Source organism: Chanos chanos, chromosome 8 (genome assembly GCF_902362185.1).
Source record: "Chanos chanos chromosome 8, fChaCha1.1, whole genome shotgun sequence".
Lineage (NCBI taxonomy): Eukaryota > Metazoa > Chordata > Actinopteri > Gonorynchiformes > Chanidae > Chanos > Chanos chanos.
Window position 1 is genome coordinate 10,787,569 of NC_044502.1, and position 22,436 is coordinate 10,810,004.

The 22,436-nt window shown below is 40.2% G+C and overlaps 2 protein-coding genes across 2 annotated transcripts; both read left to right on the forward strand.

Annotated features, from left to right (window-relative positions):
* Window positions 1-1,317: 1,317 nt before the first annotated feature.
* pik3r6 (phosphoinositide-3-kinase regulatory subunit 6) lies at window positions 1,318-13,000 on the forward strand. The gene is made up of 19 exons (XM_030782555.1): window positions 1,318-1,350; window positions 1,972-2,067; window positions 3,025-3,116; window positions 3,568-3,636; window positions 4,005-4,137; window positions 4,733-4,802; window positions 5,397-5,583; window positions 5,991-6,135; window positions 7,133-7,219; window positions 8,138-8,600; window positions 9,273-9,366; window positions 9,465-9,587; window positions 10,126-10,233; window positions 10,687-10,789; window positions 11,142-11,212; window positions 11,554-11,644; window positions 11,997-12,049; window positions 12,132-12,238; window positions 12,640-13,000. Exons 1-19 carry the CDS (start codon window positions 1,332-1,334, stop codon window positions 12,794-12,796), a joined length of 2,268 nt encoding a protein of 755 aa, XP_030638415.1. The 5' UTR covers window positions 1,318-1,331; the 3' UTR covers window positions 12,797-13,000.
* A 1,850-nt stretch (window positions 13,001-14,850) lies between these two features.
* pik3r6a (phosphoinositide-3-kinase, regulatory subunit 6a) lies at window positions 14,851-22,122 on the forward strand. The gene is made up of 6 exons (XM_030782798.1): window positions 14,851-14,929; window positions 18,787-18,907; window positions 19,982-20,055; window positions 20,811-20,925; window positions 21,699-21,769; window positions 22,004-22,122. Exons 1-6 carry the CDS (start codon window positions 14,851-14,853, stop codon window positions 22,120-22,122), a joined length of 579 nt encoding a protein of 192 aa, XP_030638658.1.
* Window positions 22,123-22,436: the final 314 nt, after the last annotated feature.

Below are 22,436 nucleotides of genomic sequence, written 5' to 3' on the forward strand. Positions count from 1 at the left end.
TACTTTTTTGTCACTCAGTGAAGAAGTTTCTGTTTGAGTTTTTACCTAAAGCAGTGTAGACTCTGCACGTACGTGGTCTGCTGTGTTAGACCAAGACAGACATAAAAACCAGAGATTTACCTTTATATTTTTTTTTCTGTTCTGTACTGAGCTGCATGTCAGGCATTGGAAAAGAGTGGGCAGTTTCATCTCTCCCCTTAAATTTGACCAGAGTGTGAAATGATTGACGGAAAGCTGAAGGCGATGACTCATCCTTACTAATTTGATCCCCTCCTGACGTGCCCTCCCCAAACACCCATCTGCGTGTATTATGACTGAGAATGGACTTTTGAATTGCAGTATTAAAAAAATATTAAAAATGACCGATGATCCTACACAAGCCTTGACAGGCCATGTGGGGTCCATAGCCACACTCTTCATCTGATGTTTGTAATATGATAAACTAGCCCAAAAGTGGGAAAACAATGGAAAGAGGCTAGGTGTTTTGACACTGCGAACACTGCTCAAAGATAAAAAGCTGGATGTTGGCAACAGAGTTGTAAAGGCGTTTACAGCTGAGAGAAAATAGTATCAAATCTGTGTCCTTAGGATGTGTTCTTCATTGTATTTAAATTTTGATTTGAAAATAGAGCGATGCTTTGCGCAACTTGGTTTAAAACATCCTGAGGCGTCAAGGTTTGCAAGATTTAAATGTCGTGTCCAAAAACCGATGTTTCCGGGAACCTTCGAGAAGGTGCTCTGCCACGTTTCTAAGACAGCGAATTAAGGTCAAGGCTGTCCCGTAGAAGTGTATTGTGGTGATTGAAACTGCGCTAGCTAATCATGTGTGACTGACAGCAGAATGCAAAAGAGTGTTTATGCAAAGATACGTGTTTGTCTGATGTAGAAAGGACTTGATAAGACACCAGCAGGCTTGACAAGGTTTTCTAAGATCATTTTATGGTGTGAAAGAAAACACCTGTCCCCTGTAGATCCCCAGGCACACTATTAGCAGTGTGTGTGTGTGTGAGTGTGTGTGTTTGTGCATGTGTAGGTGTGTTTACAGGCTATGTTTGAATCTATGATATAGATTCCCATGCATAATATTAGCAGTGTGTGTTTGTGTGTGTGTATGTGTGTGTGTGTGTGTGTGTGTGTGAGAATGTGTGCATATGTGGGTGTGTTTACGTGTTTGCAGGCCAGGTTTCAATCTATTATATGGTAACACTAGGAATCAACACTTAATCAACAAGAGAGAATCACTGGCAACTTCCTGTTTATTTCCACAGGGAGGAATATTTGTCTTGGGACAGTCATGAACCTGATAACTTTGGGATCTCCCTAGCAGCCACATGAGTATGGATGCTACAGGTAACAAACAAGCACTTCAGCACTGACTGTTAGTAGTGAAACCAGATGATGACTGATTTTGAGAATGTGTGAGTTCACGCAGCTGCTGAGAATGTGCCAGTGTCAATAAATGGTTTGCTGAACGATGAACTCAACTTGAAGCTATGGCAAGATTTCTAGATTTCTTCTGTGGTGCTACTGCAGACGTATAGGATCATATAAATACAGATTACATAAATCTGTGAGTGAGTGAGTGAGTGAGTGAATAATGGTGTGACTGGATGATGGAGGTAATGAGTAACAGAGGGAGTGAGTGATGGACTGTGTGACAGAGGGAGTGAATGATGGAGTGAGAGAGTAGCAGAATGAGTGAATGATGGAGGAGGTGAGTGTGTGAGGTAGTGAGTGTGTTTTTAAGTCAGTGGATGATTGAGTGAGGTGTGGGTGTGTGCGTGAGTGACAACATGTGTGTGTGTGTGAGTGAATGAGTGAGTGAATGACAAAGTGTGAGTGTGTGAGAGGGTGTGTGAATGAGTGCATTATTAAGGGAGTGTACGTGAAATTAGACATATACAGTATGTGATGTATGGGACTGAAAAAAAAAACATTTCAAATTTTTATCATTGGTTGTACAATATTCAGAACTTAGTGCGGCCTTAGAGTCGGAAATCTATCGAAGCCTCCAAGCCATTCTACGAGAGCTGGACAGTCAACAGCCAGTGTCTGTGGTCAACAAAGGTAAGACCATCTCCCTGATCACAGTCTTATTTTAAAGCATTCAGCAATATAATGTGGCCAACAGTGGTGTTACTGTTATAACTAAAATGGCATATAGTCTGACATTGATTGCATTTATGGTCTCCATTGTAGAACATGATAGATCAGATTAAATTATGTTAGACTGGGTTAAATCTATGTAGCTGTTCTAATTAAACAGAACATGGGTAACCCAGGTGCAAACAATGTTGGATTTTTCTTTTGATAAAGACAGATTTTCTAAAAAAAATCTCAGCTTGATATGTTCACACAACAAAATAGACATTAGTTTTGATAGTTAAGGTACATCATCTAGTTCATTGTCAGGAAAAACAAACAAACCTAGCTGCTTTATATGTTTAACAATTTGTTTCATGCAGTCAAAGATCACAACTTTGTGGGTTTTTTTTTTTTTTTGCTAATTTGTGAAATTTTATGTAAGTAAGTAATTAAATTAGTTCTTTCCACTTACCCTCTGCACAGCACGGTACTTTTTTTTCTCCCAAGTTTTACTGCACAACCAATTATTCATCGTCTGACAATAATAGATTCATGCATAACCATTTCTAAGAAACACTGAATGCAAGTATCTTTGGTCATACTAAACACGGACAAGCGGTTAGGTTTGTGAAGTCTTTTTAAAGGAATGTGGCATTAACTCATTCACAAGAATATCACAGTAACCCACAGACAGTAAAATATGTCAGTTAAGTCTTTTATAAAGGAGCTTGACAGTAAGTCAGTAGACCCTTCTGTTTGACTTTGTTCTATGAGTGAAACTGTTGCCGTGGTAATGTGCTTAGCCTGTTTTTTTTTTCCCCCCTCTTTTATTTTTTTCTTTTCTCATTTTTTTTGCTCTGTTTCATTTTGTTTTGTTTCATTTCATTTCATTTTCTTCTCTTTTCTTTTCTTTTTCTTTCTTTTTTTTTGTTGCTTAAGGGATGCTGAGATGGACGTTACATAAGAAGCTGCAGAAGAACCCTTTGAGTAGTTTAGCGTTGGTGAAAGTGGCCATAAAGGAACTAGAAAGGGTGAGATACCAAAAATAGTTTGGCATATGTGAAGATGAGTAACTATGAGTGTCATAACTGCAGTTCATTAGGAAAGCACATACTTGACTGCACACCGTTTCTGTAGAGGCTGTGACTGTTTAACGTAGTTTAACGTAGTGGTTCTTCAAGCATTTCGGCAACGGTTGGCATCTCGACAAGAAAATGTAACACAGCGTGACAGTAAATGACTCTGCATTTCTTAAGACATTTAGGGTTAGAGAGCAGAGGACGACTGGACAATTGGTTTGAAGATCTTAGAGTACGTCGCTAAAATGAAAAATCTCTTAAGTTTAGACGGAGTAATTAACAAAATGATGCTAACGTGGTTTGCGTTAGTCCAAGGGGGCCTTTTCTAAAGAGCGCGTATATTTACCTTGCTAATATTTTAATTGCAAATAACACTCCGGTATGTTCTCTGTCGCTGATCCAGGCTGAGAGAGTGGACTGCAAGACACACATCATACCCTTGCTACATACGCTTGTTTACGCTGTTATACAGGTACAGAGACATCACTGGCGTCCTGTGAACAAAGCCTTTGTGTTACAGATCTGTGTCTAGCCATGCTAAACATAGCTCCTGTGGTTTTGTCCTACTTCTTGTCATGTTTTTTTTTTTAAGCGCCGGTGTGATCAAACGAAAGTGATCAACACAGAAATTGTGTGAGAGTGAGAGAAAGAGCGTGTGAATGTGTTTGCACGCAGAGTGCAAGTGCGTGCTTGCTTGTATGTATCATGTTTTTTTTTTCTCGAGTTTTTAATCTCACTACATATATTGAATTTCACTTTATAAACTATATATACACACACATATGTAGTGTAAAAGGCACACGGTTCTCATAAAGAGTGTGTGTGTGTGTGTGTGTTTAGGCGCCATATATCCCTGACGAGCTGTATAAGAGGGTGTATGACTTCTGTAAGAGGCTCCTGACACTGCCTCACCCGTACTGCACTGTGGGTCTCAACTACGCCCGCTGTATGAAGACAGAGCGCTACACCCCAGGTCAGTCAGGAGTCGCACAGATTTACCATTGCTTTCAAATGCTTGTACACTTAAATGGTATTCACATTTTTTAAAAAATCTATTTACTTAAAAATGTGTTCAGTTTTTCAAAGATTCAACTAAAAATCTGTAAGTAAAAGAAAAAAAAAATGTTTGTGACCTGGCTAATTATGATGAAATTATTGTACGGTATTTAAGAAAATTTGTACTTGTGAAAACAATGGCAAATTAAAAAAAAAAGGTTTTGTTGTGCATAATAAACGTAGTAACCTAGTGAAACTTTGTAAACTTTGGTAGACTTCACCAGAGAGTATAGAGGTAGTGAGAGTAACGCGCCGTAGACTGAGCAGTGTCATCAACACGATGGCAAGTCAGCGATCTATTCAGTTTCAGTCTTTATTGCAGGTTTTATTGCACAGATAGCACTTCTATATTTTATTGTGAGATTCCCTAAGGCGTTGCTGGCTCATGCATAATTCGTATCACAATGCGCAGAATTTGTGGGCTGTTTTCAGATGGTCTTATGATCATTTGTGGTTTTAAGAGAGTTCCCTGTTTTTTTTTTTTGTTTTTTGTTTTTTGTTTTTTCTCACAGGTCTTTGGTATCAGCGGAGAATCCTGGCAGAACAAAACCTTAAACATGACTGTTATCCCCTTCAGGAAAAGTGAGCGGTTTTCATTACGGAGTTGCGATTACATGATTACATAAGAGAGACATGAGTTGGATCCAGGCTTTTTTTTTTTTTTTATCCTTTTTATTTTTGCTTCCTTGTGATCCTGACCAGCTCACTTAAGTGTTCGTGATCTGTTTTTAAAAGAGATAGTGTTTCTTTCAGGCTTGTTTACATCTGTGTGAAAGAGTAGTTGTGTTGGGTTTAAAAGTACGACAGACCAAGCAAGTGTGAGTGATATAAGTAGGTTCCTCCTTATAAAACTCACACCACAAAAAAAAAAAAAAAAAGCCGTTACATTGTCAACCAAACAAATTCTTTTTCACGTCCGCATTTTGGAATGGCTCTTTCATATCAGGAAATTTTCAAAATTGTTGAACAAGACTGTAGTTAATTATTGTGGGAATAAACAGAGCTGAAACCTGATTACTAATGCTAACGCACACGAAGCGTATTGCTTTCTGTCATCATGAGTTACGATAGTAAGAACACAGTGTCAGGAGCATAAAGAGCGTAGAGTATAAACCTTTGAACAGACCTTGGTTATATGAAGCTTGGAACAGTCTTAACTGTGTTCTCTGCCATCAGGGTGTTTGTGTTTGCTGACCCTGTCATGTTCTCCGGTTCCCTGGGAACGGTTCTGAGGGGGGACATAGAGTCCCCTGGAGTTTTGCAAAGCCGGCTGAATTATATGCGCTGCGTCGTGCAGCACGCCCTCCAGTCTGTGCTGGGGGAGCAGCAGTGTCACGGCCCCTCCCTGGCCCGAGCCCTACAGGTCAGTGGGTTCTCTCTCTCACACACGTGTCAGTGTCTGGAAGGGACTGACAGTGCTCTCTCGCCTCTTACTGTTCAGAACCCTTACTGCTAAGCTTATTTGAAATTTGGCTTTTTTTTATTTCAGTGGTCATCTTTGTAACAATATGAACCTAGAAATCTGAATAAGTTTATTTCAGCTGGCTGGAATTGCTCCGTTGCTTACTAACAAGATAGCTTAGAGTATATTTTCATAGTAAGTGATCCTGACAAAACAGCAAAAAAAAACGCTCCTTAACAAGCCGGGACTTCCGCAGGACTTCCCCGCAAGTATCTGTCTGGAGCCCCTGCTGGTCTATTAATAGTATATGTGTGTTTTTGTGTGTGTGTGTCCATGGTTGTTTGTATGTGTGTGTGTGTGTGAGACAGCAGTTGGATCAGGATGTAGAGTCGTACTTCCAGGAAGTGGTAGCGGCCCTGGAGCAGAGTGCACAGGAAGGGAGGGGAGATCAGACTCAACTGGCCCACAGACTTCAGCAGCTCTACACTGAGATCCTCACTACAGCCAAGCAAGGTGCAAAACCCTACTTCTCTACTGCATCACCACCACTCTTCAAACTGGAAGATAGTTCCAAGACTTTGTGCAAATTGCAAGTGCATGCTTAATCGAAATGTATCGTGGTTCCTCTCTGGTTTTTAATATCATGGTATATCCACTATGTAAACAAGACATCTTTGTACTCATCAGTGAATAGATGTAAGATGTCTTATACCAAGCATGTTGTCCAGATCAGTGGTTAACAGTCCACCATTAAATATTGAAACACTTCATGTAGGAAAATGGGAAATGAATAGTAAGGAAATATGTAAGGGAGTTATGAACTGAAATTCGGTTTTGTTTGTTTGCTCTTGAGCAGCCCTTTGAATGATTTGATAATTGAACAGGGCAATAACAATCACACTGATTCAAGCGTTTCAGCATTTATCAGACCTGATAACAACCTCAGGCCTTTTTAAAACACGCAATACAAAGCAATAACTATACAGAGGTGTGCGCAGGGAGTAGGAGTGAACACTAACAATCTCACACCATGATGAGGAATGACAGATATGACAGACTGGAAACAGCACTTGTGAAAATGTAACAGTCTTTAGCCTCAATCAGCTGAATGCGCTACTGTAGCCTGTTTCTTCATAACATGCACTAGTGGTCTGTGGACTGTGTTTTGAGAATAGCTGTCAGTGATAGTGCAGCTGTTTACTTTTATTACTAAGAACTACGGCGGTTTGACTCAAACAAGCTTCTTTATACTTTGGGGAAAATCCGTTTTACTTCTATCTGTTTCATTTTTTCTCAGCTCTCTGTTTGGTAACCTGCTACGCTTGTGTTACTGCTGTCCAAGTACTTACTCTGTAATTTTCCGCCTTGTCATCCTTTGCTCAAAAACACGGTTGTTTTTATTTTCTTCCTTTCACAATAGCGGATGTGTGGTCTTAGCAGGAAGTGAGGGGCTTGTTTTTCAGGCGTGTCATTGTGGTGATTTTTGGGCTCTTTCCCTCCCCTTTTTCAGATCCATTGTCCCATGGTTCGCTGTGCGATGTTCCGCTTCCCAATCCGGAGATGAGTTTCCACCTGTGGTGGGAAGAGGAGGAACTCTGTGAGTTGCCCACGATCCCTGCACAGGTTTTGGCTCACTGATGAAAGGAACCTTCACACTAACAGCATAAATACACGGAAAGAGAACGTAACGGTGTCAGCGTTCGCTTTGCTGCATTGCCAAAAAAGATTCGGTCTGCGTCAGTCTCCAGTTGGTTCATTTTAGTCACAATAACCACTAAACAGCTTTTGTTTGCGAGCGAATCAACAAACTCGGGTGACCTTAGCGTGATGCCATCAATTTGATTGTACAAGAATTTTCTAATCCAGGTTTATATTTCTTCAATTCTAACACCAGCACCTCTAACACCAGCACCTCTGATGCTATAGTTAGCATCAAAGTCAAAACCACAACTGGTGTAGTCCTGTTCACCAGCAGTGAAAGAAAACCATTATGCAGACTGATTTAGGACTGCTGAGCCATAATTGACTATTGATATCGTCTGCCCTAAGGAAAAAATGATATATTGACTATTATAAACTATAAACAAGTACACTTTGGTAATCTGTGGACGAACCTCCTCAGGCGTCGTATGCGCATGCCGGAGTGTGTTGACTGTTTCAGGAGAGAGCATTTCTTTGTGACTCGGACCCTTACAAGTTTTAAAAATAGAGAGCCTTCTGTTTGAAGCGTCTTTGTACATTAATGAAGCTGCAGTGATTTTTTTGCCTTAAGCCTTAAGTGCGCGCGCGTATGAAGTCGGTCACAGAATGGAGTAAAACTGACACTTATTAAGTTTCACACAAATTTATTTAGTTCAAATATGAATCATTTCACATGACAAATTCTCTTTTGCTTCCATCTTCGTATAAACTACATATTTATCAACACTGGAGACATATTCCTTTCGTTTTGTTTTTATACGTTTAGCTATTATTCAGTCTCTCATTCAATACATTTCTCTCTCTAATACTCTAGGGAGGGAATTGGCCAAGTTTGTCCGTTCCAGCTCCTTCTCAGAACAGTTCACCCCTGGACTAGATGACTTTGACATGTCTGACTTTCTGGGCGACCTGGACGCCGAAATGCCGCGACATTCGGTCATGTCCAACGACAGCGGAATCGAGCGGGACATGGCCGGGGCAGAGATGACGGACTCAGACACGCCGGGCTTTGGAAGCCTAAAATCCGAACCCAAGCTGGCCCGCTTGACCCGCCGACGCTGCATTAAGGTCAAACCCTCCGTGACGGAGAGCATGGCAATGCTACAGGATGCGCTCGAGGAGACTGGTTCGGCGGGTACGACCAGCACCTTGCAGAGGAAAGCGGGCACGGGTCCCATCGCGTTTCCCAAGCAGCAGCGCCAGTTCACGACCAATATCGTGGTAATGGGAGATGACAGAGTCCTGGGACGGCTGGCTAGGGCTTACTACTGGTTCAGGTGACTTTTCTTTTCTTTTTTTTTTTTAATGTCATATTTTGTGGTTGAATCTAACGTGGAGAGCTATGAAAAAAAAGAAAAGGGAAGCGCTTAGCTATGTGTTTGGTTTCTTAAGTCAGTGCCTTTTCCAGAACTCTTAACGATTTGAAACAAGCAATGTTTTAACTTCTTTGTTTCCATTCTATGACGGAAGTTGGGTTTGAGTGTGCGTGCGTGTGTGTGTGTGCACGCGTGCGTGCGTGTGCATGTGGTCTGTGTGTGTGTGTGTGTGTGTGTGTGTGTGTGTGTGTGTGTATGTGTCTGTCTATGTGCGCACACTCACAAACTTGTGTGTTTGTATGTGTGTTTGCGTGCTAAAGTGTTAGAAACCTCCTAGCAACCTTACAGTTACACTGATAAAACTGTCTAACCACATACTTGTGGTGGTTCTCACAAAGCAGCTCAATAAGTCTTTGGCTCTTCAATTTAATCTTAGACCACCCTGCAAAGGAAGTGGAAGCAGGGAGACCATTTTTGGGCAACAAATAAGTTATTGAAGAAGAGCAACATGAACCTTTATTCATACAAACTCAAAATAGAATTTTGGAAACCCATTGTACCTGTATCTGTTTGACCAGTCATTTTTGCATATAAAAGTATCCAATTCACAGCCCCATGTGACTTCATTTACAGGAAAAGAGAAGCTCGACGCCCGTCCCTTACTATGAAAGTCAACCTGCAGATATACTACATTCCTGTCTTCTCCCAGCCCTCCTCGTCCTATCCTGTAAGCTACATTTGTTCCATCTGTTCTTCTGTGAAACTGTCTTTTTTGTGTCCACTTATGTGGTATCCAGGTGATAACGAACTAATCCAACCCCTCAGGATAATGTCACAGTGACCAGTGGGAATCTGTGTACTCTGGGATCTTACCTTGGGATGGTGGATCCATGGTATGACTGTAACATCAACAGCCTTGGACACATCATCCCCAAACTGGCCAAAGTGGTAAGTTCTCTTGATGAGATATTGCTTTGTGAAATAAAAGGAAGTAGTATACCATCGTACTCTTAGCGGCATCAAGGGGGCAGTGGATTACTGGATCTAACCGTAAAGTTGCTTCGTATTTTAAATTGCCTTGTTGATGATGTGAAATAGAGTAGGTTTTACTGTCTAAAATGCATAACTCATAACTTGCTTAATAGCAGTTTGTGACGAGATTTTGTTATTCATAACTAAGGCTCAGTATAACATATAGAAGTGCTATCAAACTTTAGACAGTAGAAAATGTGGACTTAGAAAATTCTTTGCCAGGCTTTTATTATGCATTTTCAGTGAGATTTTTACTTATTTGTGTGAAATCAGATTGCTGAATTTACTTTAGTATGACATAACAGCGACACTGTAGGTATAGTTTAACGGACTATGGGATGTCTGAAAAAACAAGCTGGTAATGACGAGATAACAAAATATTAATATGAAATAGTGCCATTACTATTAGCGCTGGCTGTATATGAGGTGACGATTGACACTTTGTCTTTTGCAGTCAACCACAGGCAGACAGTATGAACCCAACCCTTTCCTGGCTGATGTCATTTCTTACTATGTGCGAACTGCATTGCAGCCAGTGTACTTCACCATTTATCAAGTCAAGGTGAGCGTCAAGGCATTTTCGCAATTGTAAATTTATTGAACCAGTTTGTTTTTTGAGGAACTTATTCTTCCCTGTTCCTGTGTGTTTTCCTCATAAATACAGTATGTGTCAGCTACTGACTTTACATTTCCATTGAATGAAATGAGTAATGTCTGCCCACAAGTGAAGAATCATCTTTTCCCGTGCCACAACGTGGCCTTGATAGAAATATATAAAAATTGAAAACGTTCAGCTCTAGGTATCAACCTGCTTTAAAATGCTCTGATGTGCCTCTTGGGGAACTCTTTTAAAAAAGACTGAGAAAGAATTCTTCCAGGGTTCCTTTTGAGGACAGCATGTGCTGTAAGACACTTAGATCCAGGTTGAGGGATCAGTTCTCAGAACTGGCAAGATAACAGGAAGAATGATTTCACTGAAATAAAATGTCTAACCGTACATCTGCTTGTCTTAAAGCTCTCATTCTGCACGCCCAGTAAAGACCCTGTGGAGGAGGTGTTTCTCTCGCACCTTGAAGTAGATTTCCCTGACTTTAAACTGGTTCACGCAGCCCTTAAAGGTAAAGCTGGAGTGTGAGTGTGTGTGTGTGTGTGTGTGTGCATGTGTGTGAGTGTCTGTGTGTGTGTGTGTGTGTTAGACCTTGCATGTACATAGCAGTATTAACATACTATATAGTGTGTGTTTACTTAAACTGGAATTAATGTACAATCAGTGTGGCTTATAGACTGTTATACCAAACATAACGATGCTGTAATACCTTTTCTAAACGACTGTTCAACACAAGTTTATCTATTCCTGTTTTGATTGGGTTACAGGGAGTGTCGGCAGGATGTTTTAATCTGGTCTTGAATACCTAGTCAAAACATATATTCTGTTGTTCTCTGACCATCTGTTTGTGCTGATTCTCACAGACACATCTACCAAGCAGAAGAAAGTTTCCGCAGACATGTGTGGTGCTGCCGTTTCTATCAGTTATAGAAAGGTGAAAAGTTTTATTTTAGTTTCCAGTTATTACCCGACTCTTACACGGGATTACAGGAGGAAATGTCGCTGAATGTATTGTCATTCTGATTGTAGATTTTTTTTGTCGTTCATGTCATGAACCAAAGCATGTGAACGGGGTCAACGAGTGCTGTCTCACGCTTGAGTAATTTTTTCTGTTTTTTTTTTAAAAAGGCTTCTGTTTCTAGACCCATTGGGCTATATTTTAGCGAGGATGTCAGCATTTAAAGCTGATATTCTCTCATGGCAGCCAAGGGTTGAATTTGATTTTTATGTGGCATTGTCTCAGCTGAATTCTTTCTCTTGTCATTTTTCTCCCAGGTGTCGCTAAGCAACAGGGATGTAGACAAAGGGGTTATGCTAAGGACCACTGGAGTGCAGATTTCTGCAATTCCCTCTGACAAAACAGAAGGTATTACCCCACTGAATGTAGAATGGAGCATTGATACATATATATATATATATATATATATATATATATATATATATATATATATATATATACACACACACACTCACAAACACTTGCATTGTTTATTGATTTGACGTTATGTAAGCGAAGTTATCTGTCTATTTTGATATATCCATACATCGTTTAACAGTGGAATTCATTCATTCACTCTCTGGACTCGTAATTTTCTTTGTATGCATTTTACAAGATAAGATATTATTAATATATGGTCATTCTTTTGATATGTGTTCAGGAATGTAAGTAAATCTAGTAAGTAAAATTCTTTTGTTTTTTTCCTTTCTCTCAAACATAGATCTGAACTGTCTGACAGTGTCTTTCAATGACACGAAAGTTAAAAGCAGCACGGTGAGTCTTCAGTCTCTATCCAAGCCATTCTGTTTTAGCACTAATGGCGACCTAGGGCCTGAATTTACATGTTGTTTTACAGGAGTCAAAAATCAGAACATGTCATATTAAATTGAAGACCCCAGAAAAAACTGCCTTCACTGTACGCTTGGACAAAGACTTTCGTAGGACCTTTACAGATGTTATAAGGTAATAAGTAAACATAATTTGTTGTTTACATTACCACATTGTATTATACGTTAACGTATTCTAGCATGAAAGTAGCTATATTGCTGGGGATTTGATTCTCTCCACAGACACTGATAGCTGGGTGTCAAGATACCAATAGTATCATCTTTATGCCTGAAAACAATGAAAGATTTAGCTAGTTTACCTCAATCTGTCATGAAAAACCTTAAAACAAAATCAATAAACTTTGCAGCATTAAAAATAGTGGAGTGATACAGCAGACAGTTTGAACAAGCAGATTGTATTGATAAGCATATACTGCTTATCAGTTTACCCATTCATTTTTACCCACCTTTTTCATTGGGTTTTTTTTTTTGTGTGTGTGTGTGTGTGCGTGTGTGTGATTTTTTTTTTTTTAACAGCATTGAAGTTTCCCCATGTCTCGACCCTGGATATTACATGCAGAGATCCATGAGGTCAAAGTTCATCTCAGAAGAGAGCAATGAGGCGGGACTTAGCAAGTACATGAGTAAAGGTCTGCCTCTGCCAATCCACACCTTTGCTGGAATAATCCACTAAACAGACAAACTCTTGGTGAATGCACCTTCAAAAAGTGCTCCAAACCGTAACCAATGCCCCTGTCACGCCCCGAAGGATCTCAGCCAGAAAAACTACAGCACTTTTTGTTACTTAACACTTTAAATAAACTTTTAAGGTCCTTGTAACATTTACAAAGGACTCACTTTTACCTGGAGACTCGCGGAGTAGTCTGACCGGTGTCTTCCATTTATTTTGAAACACATGTTATGGATTTATAAGATATGCGTATGTGTTATGGATACATGAGGTGTGTGTTTTTTTCTTCCTTGTCAACCTTGTGGTACTTCACTGTTTTGGAAAACCCTATGATAGAAAGTGTTACCATTATTTGTATTGCCCACAAAGTCCTGTAGATGACAATTGCTGACAGCCCTCATAATCCAAGACTAGCATATACAGTATTACTATAAATATGGACACAAATAAGGACAATTTTGTTGGGCGTCTTTAACACTAATATAGCTACAGTGGGTTCCAAAACCTTACCGTGATTAAATTAGTTGTGACATTGTCATAAGTATACATATTGTTGGGGGGGGGTCAGCGCACTTACTAATTCTATTAATATGTTCTTTAATGAAACTTACATTCATATTTTAACTATCTGAGCCCTGTAACTATATTTTGCAAATGTGTGAAAGATTTATTAGACAAATTAGAATGTGATGACTGTATGTCACATTAGCCAGATATCAGTGTGTACTGTAGATAAATTCCACTTTACAAGGTCCCTTATTGTTAACTGACTTTTCCCTGTAAGGTGTTGAGTCATGACACATGTAATGTATACAGTATGAACTGTTTACAGGCACATTAAATTAGTTTGCAGTGGCTTGTACACATTGTACGCGTCACTGCTGCTGACTTAAAGATATCTAAGTTTACATGTTATGCAGTGTTAAGCATACATTTGTGTAAATGTCACTGAGTCATTGTGTGATGTGTTTGTAAAGTGATGGGTTTATATTTTAGTGATTTTGTTATTAATGGTACATCGGGCTCGTGTTTCTATGTGGATTTATGCTATGGGTTGACTTGATCCGTCACACAAATGTAATTTAGCACTCTGAATGAAACAGTAACTGTTCCACCTCAGAACGCCTGAACTCCAAAGTGATGGAACAAATGTCAACAAATTTTGTCACTTAAGTTCATATGAAGGATAACATCCAAAACACAAAACCAAGATGATACACAACTTCTTGACTCCAGTCGGTGCTCTCAGACCAAATATCACGCTCTTATAGTTTATAATTATTATAATTATACTTGTGGAAACTCATAATCAAGTTAACTGTATCCCTGAAAGTCATAACGTTTCCACGTTTGACGATCAGATTCTGTTCAATGATTAATGCACACTATGCAACTTGTATAATATGTTACAGTGTTTTGATTTGACCATTGTATTTCTGTAATTTATTTCATCTGACTGTATAGAACATGGGTTTAAATGAATCTCTATTCTACAAATATGTACATTTGTTGTTCAAAAAATGAAAAGGACTTAAAACACTTTCTTGTCTTCTGGTTTATTTCTTTCCATTGTTTAAAGAGGGTATTAAAAAATGCCTTCAAGTTCTACGTTGCTGCTTTTTGGTATTTAAGTACATAAAGGCTATTTTAGCCATAAGCTGTTAGCCTACTCCGAAAAGTATCAAGCCCACTGGGTTGGCTAGTTTGTTAGTTATGTACTGTATTTATTTTAATGACATTCTGGGAATACCCAGACCACATCTTCTCACGCTGTCCGTTGTATGGTATAATAGCCACAAGATGGCTCCATTGGGTTGAAGAGTTCATTGTTGGCAGTTTGTTGTAGGTTACTTGTAATTGTCCACAGCCTCTCGTGCCACAGTCACTAAACGCAGCACTGATATGCCCACGGATGGTTCTCGTGCAGAGCATTTCTCGGTCAGAAACAATTTTGAAAGGATATTTTTAAGGAAGTCGTCTCGCATGATAACTGAATATTCCAGGACGGGATTTTCCTTTTAACATCAACCAGTTTTGGTACTGATCTGAACGTGGAAATGGACAAGACGCGAAGGTCCTCTACACAGTACGGTTCATTGGAATGCACAAAATGGAATGTAGAAGCTGACAAAACAGGTAGACCACTGAGGCTGAAGATGCCATGTTAAACAACAAACAACCTTGGACGCATTTACAAGCAACTGAATGTTTCACTGCTGGATTCAGCGGTTAAATGTCCCCTCTCAGATCTATTGCGTGTTGTTTGCCATTGCCACTACACATTTAGAGCGTGAATATTTCACCATGGTCTGTTCCACAGGTGAAAGTTTCTCATGTGTGTGGGCTACCATAGTTTCAACGGTTTTGAAGAATATGTTAATTTCTATATTGATGCATGGATATTATTTAGTCTACATAGAGCCTACTTATGATCTTCAAGAAAATAGATGATCTTAATTAATATCATCATTAGCACCCGTTTTTTAGCTGCAGTTTACAATTTATAGCCGGAGGTGTTAAGGGCAATAAACGCCGTTTAGACTATGTATGAGGAAAAAAAAACAGGAAAGAATCGTTTTCCTGTTTGCATGGTTGGCTTGCTCTGTTTCGGTGACAGTTTATTCGATTCGCATCGTATCTCGAGTGTTCTGTTCAGGCTATAATGTCGAGAGTAACTTATTTCAAGGTTGTTATGACTGAATGATGAATGAACTTAATTTCCTAAAATCTGTTTTTAATCTAGGCGTCTGGTAGATCCACATCATCGGTCCTGAATCAAATAGCCTACTAATAATAGGCTAAACCAAATGTTCATTGAATGGCACGCCTTAAGATAATAACGAGTAGATTGTAATTAATTGGATATCACTAATATTACGGTCTCTAGTAGATGATTGTTATTTTTCCTATCTCCGTCGCGTTCACCGTGTTATGTCATCCCTTAGCTGGACCTATCTCACCTCACTACAACCCGTGGCGTAAAGTGCGCGAAAGAAAGAAAACGAGCCGTCTGTTATGGTAGGTTGCGAAAGCCGCGCGTAAAAACAGCGGGACTGAGGAGGTGTGGGAAACTTGACGAAGTCTCAGCAAATTCAAACTAAACGAGCTCATGACTTCAATAGATTTCTCAGCGGGGAAAAATTTTGTGATGGGGAACCGGGTGGACTGATGGTAATGAAATTAGCCCCAAAATTGAAAACGAACCTGTTGCAAATGTAGCGCAAATTCATTTAAACAGAATGCATCTAGTGCACTCCAGTAGAAATTCAGGATTACAGTAATTGGGGTGATATGTTGGATTAAGACATTTCAATAACTGTCTGTATACAGATATTTGATTGAGAATTATTTCTTTCCCAAGATGACGTTTTATTGGTGTGTGACTGCCTGGTTGGCAGACACCCACAAATTCCGTACACGTCTATGTGTTCTCACTCTCCTGGTTCACAGAGGTGAACTTTGTTCCCCGGCGAGTGAATGAGATGGCTGTCTCCTAATAGATGCTGAAGGCATGGAACTCACTGAACCCTTGTAGAGATGTCTCCTGAGGGGATTGTTCTGGTGTTTTTCCCCAGTTAGACTGTCACTGGTGGATTTTCAGAACAGCCACATCAGATAGACAAGACTACTGAAAAATTGTGCCGTCAGACAGGAAGTCACTAAGAGAAGACCTATATATCTCTACCAGTTAGCTGGTTTTTAGGAGATGATTCATTATAGACAACTAGACTGTTTAGCCAGATGGTTTTGAGCACTTGTACATGTGAAAACACATTTAAAGTAATAAATTTAGATTCATTTGGACATCAAAAAAGAAAACTATTCATTAAATTGACACAAACAAAAAGATCATTGAAGTGGAGAACATGAGGTTTAGTCATGGCTGACTCTTTTTTCTTTTCTTTTTTTTTTCTTACACATGTACATTTTTTAGACAAAGCAAAATTTGTTGTTTCGTACAAGCAGTTAAAAGTCCATGGTCCTTGACTTGCCAAACTCTCTCTCTTCATGTCTCTTTCAGTGCAACCCTGAGGTCAGCTGTTGCATTTTCTCTCATTAGAATGATTTTCCTTTATGTTCTTTTATGCTTTAATGTCTCCCAGTCCTCTTAACATCAGACCAATTCAACCACTCAAAGCCCCCAGGGGCTGAAGAGCAAGAATGGACTTGCACACATTGCTTTTCAGGCACACGTACAGTCAAGAGGCACTTTACATGAAGGTCTGCATCCTTTGATGTTACTAGGGGTCCAGATCCATCGCATCCATCGCCAGTCTTCTGTCTTTAATAAAAAAAAAGAAAAGGAGGTGATTTATCTTCGATCTGTTGGTGATGTTATTGGAAGGTCTCGTGTGTTGGTATGTCACCTCTCAGTGGCTTCACTGTGAGGTGTTTTTAACTAGTTTTTTATCAGATTGATTTCATGGTTACCTAATTGACTCTTATTTCAAGTAGAGTTTTCTGTCCAAAACATTGGATATCTTTTTTGGTAGTCTTTTCTTTTATCCCGGTACATGTGCTACATCTAACATAGCAAAAGATCTTTCCTGTGGTTTTCCATTGTCAGTTCAAGAGCGTGTTGTAGAAACCGTTATCAGACAGGGAGTGTCAGAATTCACATGTGTGGATACGTTCCCATTCATACCATATGTTTTTGTGTTGCTGTCAGAATGGTGTCAGCCCTTTGACTCAGCTTTATTGATCTGTTGCATTGAGCCCTTTATGTGTTCCCAGTCAAAAAACAAGGAACGCATATGGCTGTATCCGTCCCTACGTCCTTTTAGGCTGTGCACGTTTTTCTCTAAAGAGACTGTTAAACGTCTTTTTTAAAAAAAACACCTCATTGTGGGGTCCCTTAAATATCTCTGAATGCTCTTAGAAGTTTTCTGACCGTTTTCCACAGCCTACAAAACTGAAGGACAACACATGCCAGACTGGTTTTGTTCCTAGTGGCTGTGTGGGTTTTACTGCAGTTGTATCAAGTTCTCGGTTTCACCCCAGAGGACAAGAGATTGTATGATTATCCTGCTCTCTAAGAGCCACGCTGCCACTCGGGGGTTATTTTTAGATAACAAGATATGCATTTCTTACTGTCTGTGCCCATGCTTTGGAATGTAACTCTCATCATTGGGTGGCATCGTGGTACAGAGGCAGTCATTGTCGAACCGTAATACAATAAGGCAAAGATAGTGGAAAAAAGGGACAATATCTAGCAGTAGGCTTCTCAGAGGACCACACACACTCCAGATCCTTCAGTGATTTATTTCGGATTTCGTGAATTGAATCGGGGTGTTCATGCAAGGATGGAGTAAAAGCTTGTCTCATTTATCCAAGGGTTGTTACCCATGAACTGATTTGTTCATTGTGAAGGATATTTATTTATTTATTTATTTTTATATAAATCTATTGCCATTCCCAAATAGCCTGTCAGCCTCCTGTAAGTGACAAGTTGTATTAGCTTTAGCTTGTCAGTGCAGTTTCCAATGTCCCTCCTGGACAGAGCACCAGCAGCATAGTCACAGGAGACAGCAGCCCCAGCGTAATTAATTGAGTTATGCCTGGTGTGTCTAACTCTGACATACAGTAATTTGTAACTGACAGCATAAATGCACCACAACATGCTTCAATTTTAACCCACTTCTCAGACAATGATTTATGGCCATGCAGTGGGGACTAGAGTGTTTTTAGAATGTGTATGTGTATATGTCAGTGGTAGTTTGATTTGATTCACGTCAGGAGATATCCAGCAGTGAATAGACCGTATCGTTTTAGAGGATTACAATCACACATCACAAAGTGTTACATTACACAGTGCAAAATGTTTCTGTTTTATAAGGAGTTTTTGCAAATTTAAGAAATGACTGTGATTGCTGAGGTGGACTCTCTCTGTCTCTGTCTCTGTCTCTGTCTCTGTCTCTCCCTCTCTGTCTCTCGGTCTGTCTCTCTCTTTATCCCTTGCTCCCATGGCTCACTCACTCTATCCCTGTTTGCAGAGGAGGACATTGTGTCTATGGCTGACTCAACCATAACTGTAGATGATATCGAGGGAGAGTTGTTCAAGATTGAGCGGATCCGAGATGTCCTGGTCAGGAGGGAGTCAGAGCTCAGATACATGTGAGTGTCCAGTTCTGCTGATATAACACAGCTTGATTTATGCCACATTTCACTACCTATGGATACTCCATAGTTTTCAGTGATGTCACAGAAATGGCTATTAAGGAGGCAGAACAGTTCTTGCATAGCTTATTAATTAATTATGTTTTTAGTTAGTCTTTGATTAAGGTGTCGGACTGATGCAGATCATTAAAATCAGTCACTGAAATTGAGTTGACAAAGTGCTTAGGATCTCAACATTCAGAAAACACAATGTAAGGGACACATTCAAAACAAAATGTTACAAATGTAATCTTTGCAGTCCACCTAACAGTGTGCCCCTGATCACTTTCACTGTCCAAAAGTCATGAAACACTAACCCATTCCCAGTTGTTCTTAATGCTAGGCCAACACTCAGAAAACATCATCTCTATAGCACATTCCATGTTTGGTTTGCAAAGTGCACCGCAAAGCTGCTATCAATGGTATTTCCATATAGAAATAGTGCCACCTTTCACCCTGTCCCTTAGATTAATCTGAATTGAGCCGCTTGCTTTTATGCATTCGGAGCGTCTTGACTGGTCGGCGCACACAGATTCTCAGAGCTCATTGAGTCCCATCTGCTGTCCCCACTCCAGAGGCTTCTCTCTTCCCATCAGCCAGAGGTGCACACAGCCAGCTGCCCCTCATTACACATTCAGTGGCTTTACTTTTGCCTCCGTCAGTGTGTCTACGGCATGAATATTTATTCCCGCGCTGCCGTTTTGGGAAGAGGCTGTAACGCTGATTAGGGAGATGGCGTGTTTCACTCCCGAGAGCCTCGCCAATGGTCAGGCCAAATATATCCACATATCTGAGTCATAATCGAGCTTCAGGTTTGAAATTTTAATGATTTAGCGATAGTGGCAATGAGGTAACCTGATAGCGGTGTCTTTTACGAGGCCGCGTCTGCTAAAATCAGCAAACATTGTGCTTAACCGATGTCGTTTAATGGATGCGTCTTGATGTTTGAATTGGGCTGGTTTCTTTCACAGCATAATTTCAGTAGCATTGTATGTGAAGTAAACTAGAAGGCTGTGTTCTCCTTTCTTGCAGGATGGATGATATCCAACTGTGTAAAGAGATCACAAGACTCAAAAAAGAGCTCCAAAAACTGGTGTCCATTCCAGGTAAATGTCAGCATGAGTTTGCTGTAATGGATCTATTGTATTTTTACACTAGAGGCGTAACTATGAAGGGTTTTTTTTTTTGTTTTGTTTTTTTGCCTCCAAAACATCAATATCTCATTAATACTGTACATCAGCGCTGAAGATTAAAGATTGACTGCATAGATTTCACATAATTGCTTTGTTGTCAGCTATTATACAGTACAGTAGATTCAATATTTCCATGATGAGATTCACAACTGTGTCGCTCATTATAAATGACAGCTGATGTTCACTGTGACTCAAACCCCGTATTTTAATAGCATGCCAGAAAATGACCTTAAAAAACAGCCTCTCTGTTTTGTTTATTTCCTTTATTAATCCCACAAACAGGAAAATTCAACCTCTGCATTTTGACCCATCCAAAGCAGTGAACACACAATACACACTGAGCACATACACATCATCACACAACCGTGGCGCTCGGGGGGCAGTTTTGGGGTTAAGTGCTTTGCCCAAGGGCACTTCAGCTGTGAATGCTGTTGCCTCTCCCCACATTTTCTCCTGCCAGTCCCAGGACTGAACCGGCGACCCTCCAGTCGCAAGCCCACTTCTCTGACCATTAGGCCATGGCTGCTTCTCTGTTTTGTTCTATAGAACCAGATATCAATGTGTATTAAATACATACTTGTGCTCCAAGCAATTTAAGCTTATGAGGGATTGTAGTGACAAGCACCCATCTGTGTTCTGTTTAATGTTCTATGGCAAATCTGTTCTAGATAATGACAAGTCTGATGAAGACAAACAGAAGGAGGAGGAGCTTCTGCAAAGGATCCACAAGCTGGTGGAGGCCAGGGACTTTCTGGTAGACGATGTGGAGTTCGAGAGGCTTCGGTAGGCTCACAGCAGTTTGTTTACAAGCCTAAGATCAATATCATTTCTATCACGACGTGAGGAACCGAAAACACGTTCAGTCCCAACGACCGAATTAATTGGGATCTTAATGGAAACCGACCGTGACAACAGAAGTCTGCTTGTTTTATCTTTGACCTTTTCTTGTTTGTTTGTTGTTTCGAATGCTCCCGTTTTATCACGACACAGCTGCACTATGAGAAGTGTCAGCTCTAGTGAGTTAAACACTGTGTTCAATGCTGGAGGTATTTTTAGCTCAGTTGGTGTTAACACCAAGGCATGTGTGGTTAGCAGTGGAAATTAGATATTGTTCAGTCACCCCACGGAGCCTCTTTTCTGAGAAGAGAAGAGAAGTTGACACAACGAAAGCAAAACCTAAGGTTTAGCAGGAAGAGAGGCTCAGTGAATTGGAAGAGAATGTTCTTGGTTCGGTGTTTAGACAAAAAGCTCAGAGAGAGAAAGAGAGAGAGGGAGAGAAAGAGGGAGGGAGGGAGTGGGTGAACTGTTTCCAACCTTATAATTTACTGAAAGAGACAGCACTAGACCACGCAAAGACAGGAAAACTCAAATTATTCTGACTGAAAATAACACCTGTCTCACCCTGTTTATCAGCACTAAATCTTGAGGACAGAGCCGTAGAGCTTTGTGTAGGACATAAAGTTCCTCACAATGAAGCAATGACATGCAGTCAGTTACACGCTGATGCTCCACTGCTTCATAATCACCATAGTTACCTGTCTTTCTCACACACTCAGGGAGCGGGAGGAAGACAAAGAGATGGCTGATTTCCTGAAGTCCAAGTTTCCCAAGAGCTCTCTAAAGAAAAGTATGCTTTGTTTATTTTTTATGTACTTAGCTACAGCTTGACATAATTTTATATCTTTATATATAAATATATATATATATATATATATGTATATGAAGATAGATAGATAGATATACACAATTTGTACACATACTGTATATACACACATATATATATATATAATATGATAAAATATGGCTCACACAGCTATGGTAGCTGTACTAAAATCCATATGCCCATTGTTTCCCTCTACAGATCCTCCACTGAACAGAAGGACAGCCTCCAGAGCCCAGCAGAGCTCTGCTCCCTTTGTCACCAAGACCGGTCTCACTCTGCTGAAGGAATGCTGTGGCTTCACCTGCTCCATCATGTAGGCTGGCGCTCAGAAAGCCAGAGGAACGTGTGGCAGAGGCTCTGAAGGGGGGAAAAAAAAAAGAAAAAGAGTCTAAGTGTGCATGGATCAATGACTGCTTATGACGCAAGAGGACACGAAGAGCACGCTTTGACCGTTCAGGAGCACCGGCCAGGGAAATGTCCCAAAGACATCTGTGTATGTAGATCGTCATTACCGCATACAGTCGTTTTCCCCGGCGAGCTAACGCGCTCTCCCTCTCTTGTTCTCTATCCTCTAGTTCTCTCTGTCTCTCAATGCTGGGAATTGTAGTTTGTGTCCTCTTGTGGGTCATGC